Source organism: Nomascus leucogenys, chromosome 25 (assembly GCF_006542625.1).
Source record: "Nomascus leucogenys isolate Asia chromosome 25, Asia_NLE_v1, whole genome shotgun sequence".
Classification (NCBI taxonomy): domain Eukaryota; kingdom Metazoa; phylum Chordata; class Mammalia; order Primates; family Hylobatidae; genus Nomascus; species Nomascus leucogenys.
The window spans coordinates 18,067,881-18,087,076 of record NC_044405.1 but is presented as its reverse complement, the minus strand read 5'-3'; the positions used below and the strand labels follow the sequence as shown (position 1 = coordinate 18,087,076).

The following is a 19,196-nucleotide window of genomic DNA, read 5'->3' as shown; positions in this document are numbered from 1 at the left end:
AAATGTATATGTGTGGGTGTGGGTGTGGGTGTATGTGTGTATTTGGCCTTTTATTCTCTGTGTTGTCTTTTAAAAATCTATTTTAGGATAAGAAGGGTCTATTTTCACATGTACAATTATATAGGACTATATTTTTGACAATTTGTAACCCAATCCAGTTCGTTTGATGTTTTCAAATTAGTAGCTATAAAAAAACAGGATCAGATGAAAATGCCATAGTTAATGGGAATGAAAATGAATGCAATTCAACTTCTCTGATAAGTTCGCTGTTTGCAACGTTTTTTCTTTTTTTTTTTCTTTACTACTTACCCATCAGATTCAGCCTAATATAAACATAGTCTCAACTCTTTGACAAACTATTTAGCAATGCTGAGATTTCTAAGTCTTCCCTCCTCTGCAAGTTAGGGTTATAAGGCTGTGGCTAAACTTCGTTTAGTTCCATCAGAACTTAACATAGTTCTCAAATACTATAAAAAAACAGCAATAGGAAGTTACGTGTTCTTATTTCCTCTAGTTAATGATCTTAAATTTGACCTGAGTATTGGTTAATTAGTTACTTTGCAGCTGAGGTTCTTTATCTCAAAAATGAAAGTACAGTGTATAAAATTCTCTACTACAGAATATATTTTTCATGTAACTAAATAAATTTTACTGTTTGGATTTTTTGAGTATGTTTTTGAGGTTTGTTTGTAATTTATTTAGAAAATTTGACAGACAAGAAAATGAAAGCAAGCATGTTGTTCATTTAGATAAGAGTTTATCACATGCCTTGGATTTGTTTCAAGTTCTGGTTTTAAGTGGCTGAATAAATGTACATGGATTCTGATAATAAATAAGCTTATTGAAATACTTGGACCTCTTCATCAAAATTATAACAGATGTTAGTTTTCAGGATCTGACTTAGCTGATTCTCCACTGTTGATAGTTAGGAATTAGAAAACTCCCTAGGATAGCAATTGGTTGACAGGTTACAAAGTTTGCCACCAAGACAGACAAAGCCAAACTAGTAGAGGAATAAGATCAGTTTTGCCCAGATCCTTGAAGAGAGAAAGATTTAAATGATAAAAGAGGCCTTGGGGCTCATTTTGTTTTATTCTCCATGCTAGCAAGGAACAGCTCTGGTGTAAGTCTCTAGGTAATTAAATGAACCCAGTTTAAGGTTTTTTTAATCTTATTTTAGCTTTTAGTTCTTCTACAATTATGGATGATCACCATACTTACATGATAAAATAAAATGTAAATTGGAAAGAGTTAAGTAAAAATGCAAGGCATAGAATATGACTAGATTCCAAATACACAGATTGGATAAAGATCGAACATTGACTCTGTCAGATTTCTAGGCTAGAATTCGTACATACAAAGATCAATAACTTTTTGGAACACTTTTATTGTTATATGTGATAAGGACTTGTGGAAGCCAAGAGGTCCTTGAATTCCTTGCATGGTATTCCCCCTAGTTCTTCCCTTATATATATTACCGATGTGGATTTATGCATAAAAAGCTGTCATGACTTCATTCAGGTTTTACTTGTTTTCTTTATTTTGTGACAATTTAAGAGCAACTCCTTTTTTTCATATTTTTTACCTTAATTACTTAAACTTAAAAAGCCAAATCCAAAAATTAAAGAGACTTAGTTATTTATGTTTAGGTAAACTAAGTAAACATTTTTTTCGATTCTAATGCAGGCTGTTGATTGATGAATTCTTTTAGGTGGGCAAGGTAAACAACTCTGATTTATAGGGATACTTTAATAAGATAAATTTTATCATTTAACCAGAAAGAAGGCCTTATCAATACTTGTAGTTTCCATTGATACAGAATTTGTTTTAAAAATTGAAATGATGGGAAATAACTCAGCCTAGTAAACTGTTATGTTTTCAGAATCTAGTCCCAAATAGTGCTATAACGATAAGTTTTTGGTTTGATTCTGGTAGTTCTTTAAAGCCATATTACAATTAATATATTAATGTACTTATAAAAATTTCTTTTTTGCTTTTTTAGATGCTAGCTAAACAGTTGGAAGCTCTTGGTTTAGCTGAAAAGCCTCAGTTGGTGACTCGCTTTCAAGAAGTTTTTCGGTCAATGTGGTCCGTGAATGGTGATTCAATCAGTAAGATATATGCAGGAACTGGAGCTCTTGAAGGGAAAGCGAAGGTATATCTAGATCTATCATAACATTACAAAATATCCTCTTTTTCCTCTCTTCATAAAGCTTTTAAATGGCCTTTTAAAAGTTAATAGATGGTTTAAATTAATAGATGTGTCTTAGAATTCTGTTTAATGTGCTTTTATGCCTTCTTTGATACTTCCTTTCACAGTGGATACTAGTGAATAAATGGAAGATAGATATTTCCCTAAGTTTGGGAAGTATGTGTATATAACATATCTAGTCATTTAGTGACAATCCACTAAGATGATATATATTGCTCTTTTTTTCATGATTTCCCTTGTATATCTGTTTTACTTTTTGTACTGTTTTGATTACAAATATGATTTTTAAAACCATAGACCTCTTAATAAAGGGTTCTCTCTTATTTGGCTTTGTGTTCCCTACACTTAACACAGTGCCTACTGTTAATAGATGTGTGACGTATATCACTTGGACAAATAAGTCAATCAACAGTTTATTTAGTGCTTACTAGGAACCCAAGATTAGGGCATAATTGATTTTTACTTATCTTACCTTAGAAAGGTGGCTATCAAGATGTGCCAACGAAGTGTGAGATATGGGCCAGGTGTGGTGGCTCACACCTATAATCCCAGCACTTTGGGAGGCTGAGGCAGGTGGATCACTTGAGGCCAGGAGTTCTAGACTAGCCTGGCCAACATAGCGAAACCCCATCTCTAGTGAAAATACAAAATACTAGCTGGACATGGTGGTGCACACCTGAAATCCCAGCTACTCGGGAGTTTGAGGCATGAGAATCACTTGAACCCGGGAGGTGGAGGTTGCAGTGAGCCAAGATCACGCCACTGCACTCCATCCAGCCTGAGTGACAGAGTGAGACTCTGTTCCAAAAAAAAAAGGACTTAATTATAATTGTCTGTTTCATCATTACTTTTTATTTCCTGGTATTATCTACAGACTACTTTCTTCTCAAGTATTTGGCCCTTATTGAGGGAGTTTGGAACAATACTTGAGATAGTTTTCATTATTTTATATTCTTAAATATTGTTTAACTTTTTAAGGATCCTGGCCTCACTTGAATTTATCAACTTTCTAAATCGCCACAATTTCTCAAATTATTTCAAGAATAGAAATGAGAACATTTATCACTTTTATAGTTCTCATTCAGCTTCTTCCATATAGCAACTGAAATTCTTTAAAGACCATTCATGATCTCCAAGTCTTCTTTTAATTTCCAAGTCTTCCTCTTCTGTGTCATAATATGCCATGCCTCTGCCCAGAGGTATTGGCCTTACCTGCAAAGTTTCTTTTATCCAACTCATAGAAATAATTTGTATTGACTTTTACAAATATTTACTTCTTAACTGGTCCCTATTTTTGTAAACATCAAATTGTTAAACTTTGATTTATTCCTTTTAAATAAAGAACATAATTCTTGCTATTAAAAGCTGATTCTCAAACTATTGCTTAAAATATTCTTTTATATTCTTCTACCTTTTCATTTCTGCAGTGACTACAATATGTGTACAGAGGTTACATATATTTTCCATGGTCTTTTATCTTTAACATAATATATAGATATAAAATTTTATACATTAAATATGCTAGTCTGAATTGAACTAAAATCTAACATCTGAACTGCTCTTTCTTTTCCTTTCTCTGGGTTCCTTTTGATTAATTGCCTGATAATGTGAATGGTGAGTGTCTTTTCAAATAATGTCATTTGCATATGTTATTATATAGAAAGAAAACATTTAATGCCAAACATTAATTGCTTATTAAATGTAGTAGCATTCATTTAATGGCATTGAAGAAAACTGGTTCTTCATTTAGTGGCATTTAAGAAAATTCGCTCTTTATTCTAAAAAGAAGCCTCGAGTTACTGTTATTTCTTTAAAGAATAAAAATTACATATTGCAAACTAAAGTTATTTCCTAAAAGGTGCAAGTTTTTTGTTTTGACAATCATCAAAATTTGTAAGATCAAAATAAATCATTATGGTAACTAACATGCCTAAGTAAAATATATATTCATTAAAAGTTATAATCAACTCTCACTATAGAAATAAGTTTATTATCTTATGATGTATTTTCGCATGGGCAATAAAATGACTCAAAATATGCAAACTGTAGTTTACATGTAATATTCGTTTATGAACTGTACTTGTAAATTTCTTTTGAGACTAGACAGACCTTCATTCTTAGGTTTAGTTTTAATTTTAACTAATGTAAGCTATTTGGAAGCAATTTCCATTTTCTTTTTCTACTACCAAAGTAATTTGAAGTTTTTCTAGGGGCAGTTAAGCTCAGTGTATCTTCTTTTATCTCCCATTTCTCCTTACCCATTTTATCCCCAAGTTTACAAATTACCTTGTAAGAAGGAATTTTCTTGTTTTAAATAAGTTCACTTCAGTTTATTTCCTTTGTAATAAGCAATTTTAAACATTTATTGCTCTAGATTTCATTACTGGATGAGGTTGTAGCACCGAGCTTTTTCATTTCTTTGTGCAGAGCTTTAATCCAAAAGAAGAAAGGTAACAGTGACATGTTGGAGGCATTTTAATTGTCATGACTATATATTCAAAATAGAATGATTAGGTCCTTTTTTATACTAAAATCATATAAAACTGATTTAAAATTTCAAAATACCTACTGAGTAAAATCAGTAATATTTAAAATGAAAATCTGCGCTCCTTTCTTTCTCAACAGGCTGGAAAGTTAAAAGATGGTGCTCGTTCTGTTACCCGAACAATTCAGAATAACTTCTTTGACAGCTCCAAGCAAGAGGCCATTGATGTTTTGCTACTGGGAAATACTCTGAATAGTGATTTAGCTGACAAAGCTCGAGCACTTTTAACTACTGGAAGTTTGCGTGGTATGTGCACTTTATATTTTATTTGTTATTTATATTCCTAAAAGTCCAAGAGGTAAATGTAAACTTATTTACACAGAATTTTTAGTTGGTTAAAATAGTTTTCGAAGGGATTTCTGTAAAGGTGATTTTTGAAAATTACATTCTCCAGGGGAAGTTTGTCTGTTTTAAAATGTTTGTACAATCAGTGGTATTACTAAGCTGTAAACTGAGGCCCATGCATGGTTTCTTCTATAGATTATGATTGAGAGGGTAAATAATTAAGCATTGTTAACTTTGTACAAGGCAGTATTTCATAGAATATTCAGCTAGTACTTGTAATACAGCATTTAATAATCTAATCATGGAGAAAAATGCTTTACTGGGAAAACTAATGCCTATATTGGTTATTTTTTAAATCACTACCCCAAAAGTTTCTGTAACTTGGTCTTAATTTTTAATTGCTATTGTTTGAATAAGCATTAAATCATATTAACAATTTAAAGTAGTGCTAATTATTGGGCACTAACTGCTATTACCAATTTTAATATTTGAAATAAATATATGGCCTTCAGAATAGGTTTTCACCTTCCACTGTGTCTTTTAAAAAAAAAGCTTCTCCTATCAGTGAGCACATAAAAGTAACATGATGGGAAAACTCAACATTCATTGTAGAACTTAATAGATTATACTTACTTTTTCTTTCTCTAAAATATATTGAGGTATAATTGACAAAATAAATTTTTTCCATTTTAACTTTTTAGCACTCTGAAAAACAAATTTTTTTTCTCTTAGCCCTAAACCAAACATTTTAATGTTCCCTGTTCAAGTGGGAGAAAATTGTTTCTGCATCAAGTATTGTATTCTTGGCTAATTACTTGGTCAAATAGGCTATGGATTATTTCAGAATTCTGCATGGTGCCTAAAGGTAGTTAATTACGGACAGTTCCTCAGGGACCTGTAAGTGGGCTAGGGAACTTAGACCTACTAAAACTCCAAAAAATGTCTGATCTTAGCTACTACTTTCAACTTCAGGCTTTCTTCCTGGCTTCCGAAAGTAGAGACTTGACTGATTTGTGTTTTGTCACCTCTTTCCACCTGTGCCTACATTGATGTGGAGGCATTAATAAGCAACAATTGAAAGTAAGTGGCTGAAGGAAAGAAGAGGAGAAGCAAGGGACCTATGTAATCCCCAAACTTCAGCATTAGTGTTTTTAGTTTCCTGCACATTTTACTAGAAGTAAAATAATACCTTTAAAAAAGAGTACAGTCAGTTCTGCTGTAAAGCTTGTTCTGAGAATGGGAATTTGTTCCAATATGATATATTAGGGAACTGTTTGAGCATAAGGCCAATTTTGCATGAGCTTATGCGTGATCTTGCTGGGAAGCAACACTAGGTAAATGCAGAAAAGTGCACCCAGCAGAACTAAGATGGCTAGAAATATATACAACATATAAAACACATATACACATATGCACACACACCTCAAACATCTTCCCCTGCCTCAGTTCACTGTGTGTTATGAGCCATACCCATTCACATCTGTTCTTTCAACTTTTCATCGAATTTCAGATATCCCTTTCTCCATTATTCACATTACAAACTGCACTCTGTCTGATGCCCATTTCTACAAGCCAACTTCATTCAAGATGAAGTGCCTTATTAATGGTTATATTCATGCATTTCATAACCATTTAACATGTGTAATGTCTTGCTACTATTTTTATGAGGTTCCTATCTTTTTTGGTGTGTTACTGTTGAAGTTTTTGAATGTGGTACCCCTAACCCCATTTTTCCCATAAGCCCTGTGGCTGTGGGAATTGGCAAAATTTGCATAGCGTGGTGATGTTTTTAGAATGCATTTTTCTTGTTATAGCTGAAGTGATTGTACTTATCAACTGCTAAGTCCCAGAAAGAATACTAAAAGGTGTGTTATTGGGGCAGTATCTTCCATATCTTCAACATCCTCCATCTTCTTAGGTTTTCATATTTATATTCATAATATTCTCAAACATGTGCATATGCATGCATAACATACACACAGGAGCAGCTAGAAGAGCAGGCCTAGGAGCTTCTGATGGTGAAACGGTGGACATCACTGAGTCACTGTAGGATTTCTCTTAGGTGCAGAAGGTTTGTATCAATCATTGTCGTTTATTTGTAACCTTTGATGTTCTATAGCTATCAGAAAAAATAAAGTCATCAAATTGACTTAAGTGAGGTCTTCTCAAAATGTTTTGTCACTATACTCTACATTTTAATTGTAACTTGTTTTTACTAATGATTCTTTGTTTTCTTCTTCATGCATCCATAGTTTCTGAACAGACATTACAGTCAGGTACAGTATAGAAAATCAATCTATAAATAAAAGCAATTTTTTCTTATTTTTTCTGAAGTTGATATTGTAAACAAATAAGGCCATATAATTGGAAACTTTCTCATTTTGCCATCAGATTCTAACAGGATAAATTGATATCTTGTTTTAATCTGAGAAAAGAATTTCAAGCTTGAGAAAATTAAGTACTTCATTCTGAAGAAAATGTGCAGTGCTTTTTGTCTTCCTGTAGCAATTGCTTAATTCCAATTAAAGATAATTCAGCTAGTTTTAATTTCACTTTTACATTTCATTGAACAAACATTATTAGTGTTACGCTTACTCTTAATAGGCTGATGGAAAAAAATCCAGATGTAACTACTTCGAATTAATTTCTGAGTGCCATCTGTGATATTTACGACTACTCAACAGTGTTTCTCACATATAATATTTAAGAAGGCATTGTTGCATTTCCTTATTGTGAATGAAATAGTTTCGAAACTATAGACTTGCACTAAAATATGATCTGAAATATTTTAATTTTAAAAAGTGCCAAGATGTCTAACAAAGAATAGTTAAGTGTGTAAGACCTAAAGATTATTTATTATTTTTCTTGCCTATTTATTCCTAGGAATCTCACGTCTTCATTCTCTGGGCAAGGTTTATGATCTTGTCTTTAAACATGAATCTGTGGCAAAAGGAATGAAAGCTTAACTCTTGCCAGAAATTTAGTTGAAAAGGATTTGCTATCACTTAAGAATTGTTCGGCTTAGTTATTGTTCTGAATGTTTTGAGAAGCTGTTGATTATTTTCTCAGGAGGGGTAGAGGAAGGGAGCACCTAGATATATTTTTGAGTTATATAATGAACACCATTTTCTGAAATGGTATGGTGTTTAGGGATGGACATCTGTTGTTTGAGCATAGACTCATTTCTTTTTCAAAATTTTTTATTTTATTTTATTTTTTTGACCCACTGTTTCTTTAAGCACATTAAGGTGCCACCAGTTAAGAATAAACTAGGACTATTTTTTACCTTTTTATTTCATTTAAAAACTGACTTGATTTTATTAGTTCATACAGTGAGGCAGTACGTTTTTATTCACACAGTTCATTGTCTTGCTGAATATTTTAAGCCATGTAATTATTATAGAACTTGTGTGTTGATATAGAATGGATTGTAGAAGCTATGTTCTCATTGGTAACAACAAGCAGTGACTTCAGTTTTTAAGAGCAATGATAAACCATAATCGTAGAGAATTATTTTTATCTAGGTACAGTCAGCTTTGAATTAACCATACCAACAGGCCAGACAAGTAATCTGCTTTCATTACCACCCAGAGACCTCTATACAAGCAATCAAAGCAAACAGCTAGATGGTGAGATATCTGCATATCTGCCCCTGGAAACAATGGGGATGTACTTATCTAAATCAGCAGTTCCACAGGTCAAAATTATCTTTACAAGAATACTAAGATGTCACTCGCCTTTTTCACTCTCATTTCCTCATAAGACTGCTATATCTTGGTATCCTAAGATAATATCATAATAAAATAAGATCATGTGGTAAAAGGTAAAATAGTTTTGATGTCCTTTTCCTGTTACCGGTTAGCTACCAATTAAGTACAGATTCTGTTTTTAGGTTGAGGTGCTTTTAAGGTTCTATGCTGAGAATTTAACCAAGATAGAATGTGGTTTAAAAAGGGAAAAGATGGGTTGTAGACCAAAAAAAAAAAAAAAAAAAAAAGAGAGATTGAGGATTCAAAATGTATTGAACATTCATTCATTTAACAATTATTTATTGAGCACTTACTGCGTACCAGGTAGTCTTTTAGTTACTAGGAGTATTCCCATAAAGAAAACAGACTAACATGTCTGCCCTCATGGATTTTCCATTCTCATGAGGGGAGACAGTTATAGGATAAATAAATAAAATACATAGTTTATAAATGTGATAAATGCTATAGAGAAAAATAAAGCAGGGAGGGGATAATGGCAAGTTAAGGGCAGAGTGCAGTTTAAATAAAGTGGTCAGAGAAGGCCTCATTGGAAAGTAAAGACTTGAAGGATGTGCAGGAAGAGTGTTGCAGGCTGTAGGCACAGCCAGTGCAAAGGCCCTGTGGTGGAAGCAGGCCTCATATGTTTTTGAAACAGCAGGAAGGCCAGTGTCTGAGCAATGAGTGCACCAGGGAGAGTGGAAGATGAGGGTGGAAAAACAAGACAAATTGTTGAGGGCCTTGTGGACCATTGTTTAAGCACTTTGGCTTCCACTCTGAGTGAGATGGGAAGCATTTAGTAGTGATTTCATTTTCAGAAATATCAGCTTGTATTTTTCTCAAGGAGCCATTATTCATCAAGCTGCCTGTCAGTAGCTACAATCTTAAATGTAAATGTTCTTAAATGTTTTTGTTTGGAGAAAAATAAAATTTATATTTTTACCAGACTCTTAATGAAAGTTGTAGAAAGTTAATTGCTATATTCCCAAAAATGTATCGTTCATAGGATTTGTACATTAATGTACCACTTCATTGAAACAGAACTATTCTGCATGTTGCTGCACTAATTCTGTATGTGTAGTATTTTTTTTTTTTTACTTTGGCTGTTGTATTTAATGTTGACTTTTTTATTTTTTTTTAAAGATGTGTTGGTTAATTGCCTCATACCGGGCTTTGCATTGAAGGCTGATCTTTTTTTGTGCCTGTGCGTGTATCTTTTGCTTGTTTGTGCTTGTGATAATGATTGTGCTTTCCAGTGGACATCATATCTCCGTTATGAAAATCAATTTTTATAAATGGTTTGATGCAGCTAAAACTCTGTTGTGTCTTGTCTTGATTAGCATCTTCTAAAGTACTAAAGAGCATGTGTGAGAATTTCTACAAATATTCAAAGCCCAAGAAAATTCGAGTATGTGTCGGAACCTGGAATGTGAATGGTGGGAAGCAATTTCGCAGCATAGCTTTTAAGAATCAGACACTCACTGACTGGCTTCTTGATGCACCCAAGTTAGCTGGCATCCAGGAGTTTCAAGGTTGGCTTTTTATAATATGGACTTAGTTAATAAATCCTGACTGTGTTGTATTGATCTAGAAAACAAATATAGCACTTTAGAGGATGCATTAATTTATGAAAGAAACTTGGAGCTATACATTTGAAGACCAACATCTTTAAAGATCACATCTATTAAAATCTCAGCTTTTTAAAATTTCTAGACCATTATTTTCTACTTCATAAAAATATATGATGGTAAAACAAAAAATCTTTTTTCCATAGTTGATTCTCAGGAAGTAGGAATTCACACATAGATTTCTTTGAAGGCAACCACACATATAAGAAAATCTAGTTTTGTTTTTATTTTAAATGGACATAAACCAAGATTATGGACATAAACCAAGATTATGTCCATTTAACATTGATCATTGATTAATTTTAATTAAAATTACATAATTAAAATATAATCAATCACTTGAGTTTTATTTTTCAAACCTACTATGTCCCATTTTTCAATTCTTAATCCTCTATTTAGTTACCAAGATAAGAAATGTCAGAGTGGGTCTTCAGTAGCCTTATAAAACTTGTGATATTTATTGGTACTTTATGTAATAACTTAAGAGCACTGGTTTATCCTTGAAAAACTTTGTTGGCATTCAGTTTGGGTTCTCTGCACCAAACTGTTAATAAATAGCCAGAACCAAACATTGAGCAGAGGATACTTTTATTAATGTTTTGGGCTGGGCACGGTGGCTCACGCCTGTAATCCCAGCACTTTGGGAGGCCGAGGCGGGTGGATCACCTGAGGACAGGAGTTTGAGACCAGCCTGGCCAACATAGTGAAACTCCGTCTCTACTAAAAATAAAAAAATTAGCTGGGTGTGGTGGTGTGTGCCTGTAATCCCAGCTACTCGGGAGGCTGAGGCAGGAGAAATGTTTGAATCCAGGAGGTAGAGGTTGCAGTGAGCGGAGATCCCATCACTGCATCCAGCCTGGGTGACAAGAGTGAAACTCTCTCAAAAAAACAAAAAAACAAAAAAAAGAAAGAAAAAAACATTTTGATTAGAATCATGAACTTAATCTTCTTCTTTTTAAAAATTAACTTTAATTCCTTTTTAAAATAGTATATAATTACCAAGCTTTATATGTGAGGGTGATGTGTATAGAAATGGTGTGAGATAAAATTTTTCTTTTTTAGTTATTTTTCATCAGTCTCATCTTAAACCCTGGGATTTTCCCCAAACTTTTTATTAAAATACCTTTCTTTTTTTTTTTATTTTTTTTTTTTTTTGAGATTGAGTTTAGCTCTTGTTGCCCAGGCTAGAGTGCAGTGGCAGGATCTCGGCTCACTGCAACCTCTACCTCCCGAGTTCAAACGATTCTCCTGCCTCAGCCTCCTGAGTAGCTGGGATTACAGGCATCTGCCACCATGCCTGGCTAATTTTTTGTGTTTTTAGTAGAGATGGAGTTTCACCATGTTGGCCAGGCTGGTCTCAAACTCCTGACCTCTGGTGATCCACCCACCTTGGCTTCCCAAAGTGTTGTGATTACAAGCGTGAGGCACTGCACCTGGCCTAAAATGCCCTTTCTTACTTAATTGAAGCTAACTTGAAGTTGTAATAGTAATAATAATAAAATAACAGCTAACACTATAATTGTATGTACTTTACATGTGTTCATTTAATCCTCAGAGATGACCTATTATTTCATAGACACCATTATTCCAATTTTACAGATGAGGAAACTGAGACACAGAAAGGGAAGGAACCTGCCCATGTTTGTGCAGTAGTGGCAAAGCCAGGATTTGAACTCAGGCAGTTTGGCTTTAGAGTGTGTATGCCAGGCTGCATTTTATGTGTGAACTTGGGCAAGCCTCCTGTTTGTAAATAAAAGACAAAAATAATCTTTATTATAAGATGTTTTTGTGGCAGATTAAATGAGATGATGTATACATGAGCCTTGCACATAATAGCAGTCAATAATTTTTTTTAAAATTTCAGTATTAGTTCAGACTATTTATAGGCTCTTCTTTTTTTTTTTTTTTTTTTTTTTGCTTTTTGAGACAGGGTCTTTCTCTGTTGCCCAGGCTGGGGTGCAGTGTCCATATCATAGGTCACTATAACCTCAAACTCCTGGGCTCAAGAGACCCTCCTTCCTCAGCCTTCTGAATAGCTAGGACTACGGGCATGCCACCACACTAAGCTAATTTTTTTCTATTTTATTTTTTTGTAGTGATGGGGGTCTCACTATGTTGCCCAGGCTGGTCTCAAACTCCTGGCTTCAAGTGATCCTCTCACCTTAGCCTTCCAAAGTGTTTGGCATTATAGGCAGGGGCTGTAGCATCTGGCCATATAGGCTCTTCCTAGCTATTTGTTCTCATTTCCAGAAACTTGGGGCACCCGAAGTCTCCCTGGGCTACTTTCTCAGGCAGTTCTGTTCTCCGTTAGTCCTTGTAGTTTCCAGAGTGCCAGCAGCTAGACAGAGTGATGTGTCTTACTTTCTGGATCTCTCCTAGTTTTCCTGGATTTCTTTGACCCAGAAAATAGCAAAAAGATCAAGCTTATGTTTTTCAAATTTGAAAGTGAAAAATTCCTCCCAACTGTTACCAGCGATTTGAGGTAGTTTCTCAGTCACTTTATTCTTTGTGCCTTTTCTGAATAATTTCTCTCTCCAGTTTTATGTGAGATTTTGATTTGAGAAATGATTTGTTTCTGTGCTGTCCCTGGTAAAAACTTTAGCAAGAGTTTTTTCAAAGTGAATTCTGAAAGGGCTTAAGAATCTTCAAGGATAATAGTCTTAAAGAAGCAAACTTAGGACACCTTAATAGAAAGTAAATTTTAATAATTTCATTCCACTCAAGAGTTTTTGCCTTTAATATGAATTTGGTTAAACTCAAAACACAAAAATCAATCGTTATGAGATCTGGTGTTATGTTGTGTTGGATGGGGTTGCCATTTGCCTGAGGCTATGTTTAAAAGTATTTCTTGGATGCTTAATTTTAGATAAAAGAAGTAAGCCAACTGATATATTTGCAATTGGTTTTGAAGAAATGGTAGAATTGAATGCTGGAAACATTGTGAATGCAAGGTAAGCTAGCCACATGAATACACTGAAAAATTTGCCAGTTGAGGGAAACTATGGAGGACAGATAATTAAGTAATTGTTACAAGGATAGTTTGAAATAATAAATGGAAGGGTGCTCGTAAAACTGTAAAAGAGCATTTCTGATACTTTTGGGTCTGAGAATCTCTCTGCACACTTAAAAATATTGAGAATGTTAAATAACTTTTGTTAATGTTGTTTATATCTCTATTAGAAATTAAAAATGAAAATTTAAAAACATTTAATTGACTTAAAAACAATAATAAACCTATTACATGCTAACATAAAATAAATTTTTTGAAAAATAACTTTTTCAAAACAAAAAATTTACTGAGAAGGGTGGCACTGTCTTGTAGTTTTCCAAATCTCTTTAATGTCTAGTTGTAAGACAGCCAGATTCTTACATCTACTTCTGTGTCAGTCTGCTGCAGTATGTTGTTTTGATTGAAGTGTATGAGGAAAAATCACATAACTAGGTAGTTTGAAAAGGAAGTATTTTAATAACTCTTCTAGATAATTTCTTCTCTGATACTACATCAAAACAGATCATTTATTTTCTGCTGTAGTGTAGATAACAGAGAAGTATTACCTTGGTGTAGTGTGGATAAGACACTACACCAAATGGTAGTGTCTTAAAGGTTAGTTGCAAAATGGAATCTGAAACCATATTGATGAACTTTTTCTGCTCTATTATCTAAAATTCATCTTTTACCTTTGCATGATTTTGTAACATCATGTATTGGTCACTTGGGTTCCCTAACTTATGTAGCACTTCCAAATTTTAACACATTTCATTATATAATATCAAAGCATCATATTGGTTAATTACCATCACTGGTAACTGCATCAGAAAATAATTGTTGGGAAGCTGTAAGGATCATGGTAGCAGATACAAGTTTTCCAGAATACTAATTTTTGCCTGAAAAGTCAAGTTTTTCTATTGAAAACAAATGCTCTTGGTTGTTTTTCTTGAAGAGACAGGCTTAGTTGAAAAAAATGCCACATAACCTAAATCTGAATAACCACCGTCTGTCATTAGTTCTTTTAAGGAAAAATCGTATTCCAAAAAAAAAGTGGCAGTTTGACTCACAACTTAAAGCATTTTCTTTTTTTGAGTTACAGATCATAAGTTAGTATGCAACACAAGTGCTTTGTGTGTATTTCCTGTGTATCACACAGAATATTAAAAAGATGCGACCTGGGTTGAGCTTTAATAAAATTAATAATGTCTGTTGCTTCATCAAGGACATTCTTAGGCAAAGTGGCATTTTTTTTTCCTGCAAGTATATGGCAGTGGGGATTGTAATGATGACTAGTATAGTTTGGTGCCTGAATTCAAGTGAAAGCACCAGCACTTTTACCCATTGTTGCTTTTGCACCATCAGTGCAAATGTTAGTCAACACAGTGAAAGATGTCTTAATAGTATTATGAAAATAGTTGTGACCCCATGGGCTTTGGGAACCCTCAAAGATGTCTCCAGATCACACTTTGGGAACGCTGCTCTGAACCCATATTATAAATACAAATTATATGAGTGAAGCTTAAAGCTTCAGTGTTTTATTTTAACAAAGTATGCTTGCTTTTAAATTTCAGCAGTTTCCCATCTTTTATGACATTTTTAAAGATTTTTCAGGAGAAAATTATAGGCTGAAATAGTCATCAATCTTGCAAGTGACAAATATTTTATTAGCCAAAATGAATAACAATTCACATCAGGAAAATTGGAAAGAAATCAACTTCACTCATTTTGTTGTTTGATTATGTTTCCTGAAAAATATTTTCGGGTCCTAAACTAGACTGTAACTCTGAGGGTTCCTAGTACTAAGCTCATGGATCAATTGTTTGTCTAAATAGAGTTTAATCAAATTCTTCTTTAGGCTAGGTTTAATCAAATTCTTTAGGCTGGGTGTGGTGGCTCACGCCTGTAATCCCAACACTTTGGGAGGCCAAGGCAGGTGGATCACTTGAGGTCAGGAGTTTGAGACCAGCCTGGCCAACATAGTGAAACCCTATCTCTACTAAAAATACAAAAATTAGCTGGACGTGGTGCCCCGTGCCTGTAATCCCACCTGCTCAGGAGGCTGAGGCAGGGAGAATCGCTTGAACCCAGGAGACGGAGGTTGCAGTGAGTGGAGATCGCACCACCACACTCCAGCCTGAGCGACAGAGCAAGACTCGGTCTCAAATATATATATATATATTTATAGTCAAATATATATATATATATACACACACACATGCACACACACACACGCATATATATATATATTCTTCTTTAATAAAGTGGTGAATATTCATTTATTTAAGCAGTACCTACTGAGTACCACTCTAAGTACCTCCAATGAATCAAACACACAAAAATCCCTATCTTCATGGACTTCGTATTCTAGTGGGAAGAAACAGACAGTGAACAATGACAACAATAAGTAAATTATACAGCATGTTAGAAAAGTGCAATGGAAAAGAGAGGAAAAGGGAATCAACTACAGGGACACAGGGAAGTGTTGGAAGTCTCAAATGAATGATCAGGTTAAGGTTCATTGAGAAGATGAGGAATGAGTTTCAGCTATTTGCAGGGCTGAGGTGGGAGGATCGCTTGAGCTCAGGCAGAGGTTGCAGTGAACCGACATCCTGCCACAGCAGTCCAGCCCTGGGTGACAGAATGAGACCCCATCTCAAGAAAAAAAGACAGGAGACATGACAAGCAAATGCAATATGTAGACCTTGTTTGGACCCTTTTTAAAGAAACAAACCAACTGTTAGAAGATTTTTTTTTAATAAATGGGGAACTTTAAACTATTAGATGATATTAAGGAATTATTAATGTTTAAATGTGATAAGGTGAAGAGGATGAAAAACATAGATTGGCAAAATGTTGGTAATTTTGAAATGGGTATATGGTGGTTTATTTAATGATTATGTCTTCTAATTTCCCATAGCAAGATTTTTTAAGAAGACATTAGTTATAATTTAGAAAAATTTTGAAAAGTGGGGAAATGTATTTGGAAGCACATATAGTCATATGTATGTGCACAGTTAGCTGTCCTTATCCATGGGTCTTGCATCTTTGGATTCAACTCATCAAAATATTAAATATTTTAAAAAATTGTGTCTATACTGAACATGTGCAGACTTTTTCTTGTCTTTTTTACTTGCAGACTTTTTTGTATCATTATTCCGTAAACAATACAATATAACAACTAATTACATTGTATTAGGTATTACAGGTAATCTAGAGATGATTTCAAGTATACGAGAGATTTACATGGGTTATATGCAAGTATTACTCCATTTTATATAAGGGACTTGAGTATCCTTGGATTTTGGTATCATGGGAGGTCCTGAAACCAATCTCCCACAGATACTACTATACTTCTCTGTGATCTTAATGAATACTTAAGGAAAAAGTAAAATGTATAAGTTTGAGTTTACTCACCCAGTGAGTAGCCATTTAATGTCTTTATATTTTCTTTGTAAAGAAGTAATAGATTAGATTTTGAAATGTGGTTTTCTTTTGGCTAAATTGTAGATTTTCCGTTTTAAAGGAAACAAAAACAGCCTAAGCTTCCTTCAGAGTCTTAGGAAATTTGGGTAGATAAAAGTATAATTGACAATTGTCATAAAATAGGCTATTGTCAATACCTTTTTAAAAAAATTCTCTTTTTAATATTTTCTTGTAGCACAACAAATCAGAAGCTCTGGGCTGTAGAACTTCAGAAGACAATCTCCAGAGACAACAAGTATGTGCTGCTGGCTTCTGAACAGTTGGTGGGCGTCTGTTTGTTTGTTTTTATCAGACCACAGCATGCTCCTTTTATCAGGTCAGTAAACAGAACACTCCTCTAAGGCTACTTCCTACCATTAAATAACAAGAAAAAAGCCTAGAATGTTTATTGTTTCAGTTCTTCAAACAAAAACTATCCATAGTTCTTGTTTTAAAATGGGATTTTAGGGGTTTTGATTAAAGACTCACCAGTAGCTTCACTGTACTATTTCAAAGGCTTGCCCTCAAAGTACCATACCATGTGTACTTATATGAGTATGTATATTCCTAATTTCCTATGCACATGGAACTCTTGAAATTTCAAATCTGCGATTTAGAATTCTTTGTTTCAAAGGGATGTTGCAGTTGATACTGTGAAGACTGGAATGGGAGGTGCAACTGGAAATAAGGGAGCAGTTGCAATCCGAATGCTCTTCCATACAACCAGCCTTTGCTTCGTCTGTAGCCACTTTGCTGCAGGGCAGTCACAAGTCAAAGAAAGAAATGAAGATTTTGTAGAAATAGCACGAAAATTGAGTTTTCCTATGGTAAGCTCTTGTTGCTTGTTCTTGAAGATAAAGCTTTGAAATGTATTTTAATTTGCCCCAAATTCTACATCAATGTTTTTGAAAATTTAAGATAATTCCTAGAAACATTAAGAATATTCACCTAAATAGATATTTCATGTGTATTAACCCAAAATATCTGAGACAGGGCTCAGTCAATTTAGAAAGTTTATTTTGCCAAGGTTAAGGATGTGGCCATGGTGTAGCCTCCAGAATTCAGAATGACATGTGCCCAAGGTGGTTGGGGGTACAGTTTGCTTTTATACATTTTAGGGAGACCTGAGACATCAGTCAATATGTGTATGATGTACACTGGTTCGGTCTGGTAAGGCAGGACAACTCAAAGTGGGGGCTTCCAGGTTAGAAGTAGATAAGAGGCAAAAGGTTGCATTCTTTTAAGTCCTAGATCAGCCTTCCACTGAACACACAATTTAGTCTGGCTCAGTGAATCTGAATTTTTACGTAAACAATAGGGCAGAGGAAGCAGTCAGATGTACGTTTGTCTCAGGTGAGTCTCTGAGGGATGATTTTGAGTTCAGTCTATACTTGGTCCACAAGGAATTTCCTGTGGGCAAATTGTGAGGGAGTTATGTAGCTTCTTATCTTTGGAGCTATCTTATTTAGTAGTAAAATGGGAGGCAGGTTTACCTGTCATATTTCCTGGCTTGATTTTTATCTGGGCTTAGTGATTTTGGGGTCCTGAGATTTATTTTCCTTTCACATGTGTTACTACTGTTGGGTTAAAGAAACAGGACATGGGAGGAGGCAAGCATATCTCAGGCAAAGAAATTGTTGTAAAACATTTTTGAACATTGATTGTTTTGAATTTAAAATTCTATCTCATTGCTTTCAGGGAAGGATGCTGTTTTCCCATGACTATGTATTTTGGTGTGGTGATTTCAACTATCGAATCGATCTCCCTAATGAAGAAGTTAAAGAGCTCATAAGACAGCAAAATTGGGATTCTCTTATAGCAGGAGATCAACTTATCAATCAGAAAAATGCTGGACAGGTATATCCATACTTGAGAAAATACTTGCATTAAGATTTTGGGTCATGAAACATGCCTTTTTAAATCAAGATGTTTTAAATTTTTCTTGGGGTCTTTTTATACTTAAATATGCATCTGTGGGTAAACAGATAATAGAATTATCTTTCCTTAAAGTGTAGCAGGATGAGCCGCAGACAAGAACCCTTCAGACACTGAGTTGTAGAAGGAAAGGGCTTTATTCAGCTGGGAGCAGCAGCGGACTCACATCTCCAAAAACCGAGCTCCCCGAGTGAGCAATTCCTGTCCCTTTTAAAGGCTTACAACTCTAAAGGGGTCCATGTGAGAGGGTCGTGATCGATTGAGCAAGCACGGGGTACGGGACTGGGGGCTGCATGCACTGTTCATCAGAATGGAACAGAATAGGACAGGGATTTTCACGATGCTTTTCCATACCATGTCTGAAATCTATAGATAGGCGGTTAGGTCAAGGGTT

At 34.5% G+C, this 19,196-nt stretch overlaps 1 protein-coding gene across 17 annotated transcripts in view; it reads left to right on the top strand.

Annotated features, from left to right (window-relative positions):
- Positions 1–19,196, top strand: part of SYNJ1 (synaptojanin 1) — a 99,366-nt gene that overhangs the window by 43,759 nt on the left and 36,411 nt on the right. For 9 of the 17 annotated variants that reach the window (XM_030806142.1, XM_030806141.1, XM_030806139.1 and 6 more), the window contains exons 11-18: positions 2,003–2,155; positions 4,838–5,003; positions 7,295–7,318; positions 10,129–10,320; positions 13,283–13,367; positions 17,064–17,204; positions 17,502–17,694; positions 18,566–18,724. In XM_030806142.1, the coding sequence (XP_030662002.1) occupies positions 2,003–2,155; positions 4,838–5,003; positions 7,295–7,318; positions 10,129–10,320; positions 13,283–13,367; positions 17,064–17,204; positions 17,502–17,694; positions 18,566–18,724 (1,113 nt within the window). The remainder of the gene's footprint in view (positions 1–2,002; positions 2,156–4,837; positions 5,004–7,294; positions 7,319–10,128; positions 10,321–13,282; positions 13,368–17,063; positions 17,205–17,501; positions 17,695–18,565; positions 18,725–19,196) is intronic. The other 8 variants (XM_030806133.1, XM_030806147.1, XM_030806140.1 and 5 more) reach the window with 2 other exon arrangements.